The sequence below is a fragment of the Branchiostoma floridae genome, chromosome 19, assembly GCF_000003815.2.
Source record: "Branchiostoma floridae strain S238N-H82 chromosome 19, Bfl_VNyyK, whole genome shotgun sequence".
Taxonomy (NCBI): domain Eukaryota; kingdom Metazoa; phylum Chordata; class Leptocardii; order Amphioxiformes; family Branchiostomatidae; genus Branchiostoma; species Branchiostoma floridae.
Window position 1 is genome coordinate 5,640,937 of NC_049997.1, and position 4,216 is coordinate 5,645,152.

Here is a 4,216-nt window from a genome sequence, read left to right on the forward strand (position 1 = left end):
GGTGACTATATAAATTAATGAACGAATATGTACAAGAAAATACGTCACCCATTCATTAGTCGCGGCCAAAATAGTATAGAAGAAAAGTTGTAGATGTGAAGGTAGAAAAATCTAATTTTTAAATTTTATTTTCATAGTATTGTTCAGGCGATAGTGCAACGCTATTACTATTAGTGTTCGCCCGCTCTGGCTGTTGCCCCGCAGTAATGGACGTAATGCATGCCTCTAACAATGTCTAATAGTCTCACCTACGGACTTTATCGCTCTTCTGGTCGCTGCGCTTAGTGTACGGAAGGGGGCGCTGTCGCACGGCTTCATACAATTTAGGGACTTAGACAAAATTTGGCCGGGCGGCGGCAATTTTTTCTAAGTGTTTTACGGCGCCCGAAGCGTCCGGCGGTCCTGAACTGCCGAACGTGCTGAACCACTTAATGACGGTTCACCGCCCGGCGCTCGGACCGGCAGCCTCGCGGGCCGGACGGCTTTCACGTAGGCGGACCGTGTGGACTGCCCTCGGACCGGTCCGAACCGTTCGGGGCGAGTTGATTTTCACACAGGTAAGGCGTCGCCAAGAAGTAAAAGTAACTCATGTACTCCGCAGAGCTGCTGAAAGTAGACCCCAAATCACACCGCAAGTTCGCTACACCTTGTGAGTATGTCACGGTGGCATGGCTCTCCTCTACCTCTCGACTTAAACATTAACATCTCCTCAACACATAAACACAACAAATAGACTTTCCGACAACTACATGAAACGCCGGACACCCCTGACCTGCTATGGAAACATCATACGAACTACACATTACTATCCCGGGGAGTAAAACCCACATGTATATCTATAATTCTATCTCTATATGTCTGTCTTACATCTAAACTGACCCATCTGGTGACTCCCCCCCACTGACTTCCGCCACGTCCGCATGATACTCGCTGCTCAGCTAATCTATACTGTATTCCTGATAGCACTGACATAATTTATCTAACATTGGTTGCCTACATTCTAACAAATCTAAAACTACTACAACAAAGCTGAACAAAGTAAGTAACAGAACTAGGCCGGTGTGCACGGTGCGCCAATGATACTATGCGAGCCCACCGACCTTCCTCCTGTGTCTCTCTCTGTATGGACTCTCTGCCCGGGCCCGCTCTTTCTCCGGTCACCATCCCGCCCGCCGCGTGGCTGTCCAGCCTTGCCCCGGCCACTGCCGCTCTCTTTGCCGCTACCACAGGTCGTTACTGCCGCAGGCACTCCGGGCCGGCTCTCTGTCAGAGTAGAAGTCGGCCTGCATCTCTCGGACGACGCCTCCTCTGCTGCTCCCTCTCGCTCGCCTCGGCCACCGACGCTCGCCCGTCGCCTGCCCCTTGCTGGACTTGCTGGTCAACCCCGCGGGCTCGGTACTCCGGATCGGCACTCTGTCCTACGTCTCTGAACGGCTCTCGTCTGCCCCTGTCCCGTCCGTTGAACTTGACTCACCCCAGCCGTACTACCAGATGTCACGGTGGCATGGTAGTGAGTCAAGTCAAGGATCAGGACAGAGGCATGATGTTGCGGAGATGATAACTTTATTCAGGACAATCTGGACACGTCCTACCCTGTCGGTGTCTCTAGCTGGAATCCCCTTCCCTGATACGTGTCCCTTCTCAAAACCCATTACATCTGCTCTCAATTACTCGGGTGACACTCCCCACACCAGGGGTGATCACAGAGTGATCACGATGTCACCTCGTGACAAGTAGGTGAGCCCTGCTCGCATCCCGCCAGTACTGTCAAGTTGGCGTTTCTATAGGCAGCCGCTTCAGGGCCTTGTGAAAATGTCCGAGTCCCCAGGACACGTCCAGGGATCGCTAGCTGCCGTGTACGAGTCTCTCCAGACGTCAGTCCTACAGCTGTTCACGGACCCAACCCAACTGTCCCCGGGCCAGGCTGTGCTGGTCGCCGCCTCTGCGCTGTTTGTCGGGGCGGTGGTGTGGACCTGCTGCGGCGGGCAGAGGCGGACAAAAGTCAAGCTACGGGCAGAGTTTACACCAGGTAAGACTGCAGCTGCTATCGAGTTAGAATTGATGTATAAGTCGCTAAGGGGCGTTCCTTATCAGTGGTGACTCCGCGGACACCATGAGTAAGGTTTACTAGGGTTTACAGAAAAGGCTGGGCTGTCTACCTGGGCTGGCTAAGCCCATTAGTACAAAAGCTGTTTTAGCAGTAGGGGATGTTTGTGCTCAGTGAAGAAGCTGTTTGTGACAGAACTGTATGTGAATCGGCTGTATGTGAAGGGGCAGTGTGTGATGGTTGGTCAGCTGTTGTACTGTGGCATTTGGGGTGAAGTTCTTCCATGGAGCCTCAGTATCCTTCGTAGACACTTGCACTGTCACGGGCATTCAGGAGCCGTTCTTCGGTGGCTATCACGGTCCAGGCTTCTGCGCCTTACATTAGGATCGACAATACCTGGTTGTTGTACAGTTGAACTGCGAGGAGCGTAAGACAGGCATTGCTAAATTGCAAGGGTCTCGAATGGCTGCCATTTGGCGCTAACTCAGGTGACTTCAATACGTTAGCAATTGCCCCAGGTGCGGCCATAGAACTTAAGGTTTTGAACCACTCACACCATGAACGATCCCTACTCTTTTCCATAAGTGTGGTGGGTTCTTTAACGTATGGATCTCCTCAAATACAGGACCTCCATTTAACACCCTACCCGAGGGACGGCCCTAATCAAAGTTAGGTACTCATTTCTCTACCTTAGTTTAGTAAGGAAAGACGAACAGCATTTTCATTATAATTTGTGTTAATTGATGTTGACATTTATATGTATTTTGTTTTTGTGACCTAGGAAAAGTGTACTACCACGCACCACCACCTGTGAAGGCCATCCCATGTCTGACTCCGTTTGGTATGAAGCTGGAGACATATCTGCGTATGGCTGATATTCCATACGAGCCCATGTATGGGAGGAGTATGGGCCCAAAGGTTTGTATATCATCACGGTCAGGTTAAGGCTTGGGAAACTATGATAGACCAGAATGGCTTTGAAATTTATAGATTTTATCGTCATGCACTTTAAGATCCCGCCCTCAAAAAAAGTCATGCCCTCTCTGAATAAAAGTGACCCCCTAAAGACTAATGTGTGGCCACAAGAGTTTGATACATGAGTACATAATTTGTTCTCTCAAAGTTGTTTATTTTACACCCAAAACGGTTTGAAATATTGATTTTAACTGATGTAATATTTGTTGTTTGTTATTATGAGAGCCATTGTAGTCATGTAGACTGTGATAGCATACACATTGTAGAGAATATTGTTGACTTGAATTTGGCTTTGTTTCCACAGGGGAAAATCCCATGGATAGAGTACAACGGGGAAGCCATGGGAGACTCTGGTTTCATCATGGAGTTCCTGAACAGGGAGAAAGGTGTGGACCTGAACCAGACCCTGAGTGATGCAGACAAGGCTGTCGGCAGGGCCTTCACTAAGATGGTGGAGGAGAACACATACTGGTATGAGGGCTACCAATTGCAATATTGTAAACTGCACGTAGGTACACATATACATGTAGGTTAAGGACTTAAAGACAGGACATCAAAAATATTCAGGGGAGGGGGGAGAGAATAACACTGCCACTCACCGTGGCAGAGTGTATTGGGAACACTGTATAGGAGTGTCAAGGTCTCCTCTGGGTCTTGCTGGAAAAGCTGTAGTTTGTCTAATGGTTGTTTATATGGCACACCTCTGTACATATCGTTTATCTGGAGGGTGGACATTTGGGGGTATTGCTGCTACCTGGAAGGTGTCTGATAGACATCGAAATGTAAGCGCAGTAAAAACATCCTGGTTTGGTACAAGAACTCCTACATCCTATGTTCTACCAACCTAATGAAATTATTTTCGGGGAATATAATGCAACTTCTGTTATGTTAAAATTCAAATTGTCAAGTTACCAATACAATATTTTTTTTTTCTATTCAGAAAATATTATCTGCAGGACCAGGACCTCCCCTCTGGAGTTGAGCCTGCCTGTAATATCATTCATATATTACACACAGACACAGACACACACACCAAACACACACACAGACACATATACAGAGACACATACTCCCACACAGACACACATACACACATAAACGCACACACACACATACACACACATAGACACATACACACACAAATACACACATACACACACTCACACACATACAAACACACATACACAGTGACAC

At 48.2% G+C, this 4,216-nt stretch overlaps 2 protein-coding genes across 2 annotated transcripts in view; both read left to right on the forward strand.

Annotated features, from left to right (window-relative positions):
- The window catches only part of LOC118407122 (potassium voltage-gated channel subfamily KQT member 1-like), a 158,033-nt gene that overhangs the window by 16,362 nt on the left and 137,455 nt on the right, over positions 1 to 4,216 (forward strand). The gene's annotated exons all lie outside the window — the stretch shown is intronic.
- LOC118406301 (failed axon connections homolog) lies at positions 1,725 to 3,572 on the forward strand. The gene is made up of 3 exons (XM_035806234.1): positions 1,725 to 2,029; positions 2,829 to 2,965; positions 3,327 to 3,572. The coding sequence occupies exons 1-3, from the start codon at positions 1,813 to 1,815 to the stop codon at positions 3,555 to 3,557; spliced, it is 585 nt and encodes a 194-aa protein (XP_035662127.1). The 5' UTR covers positions 1,725 to 1,812; the 3' UTR covers positions 3,558 to 3,572.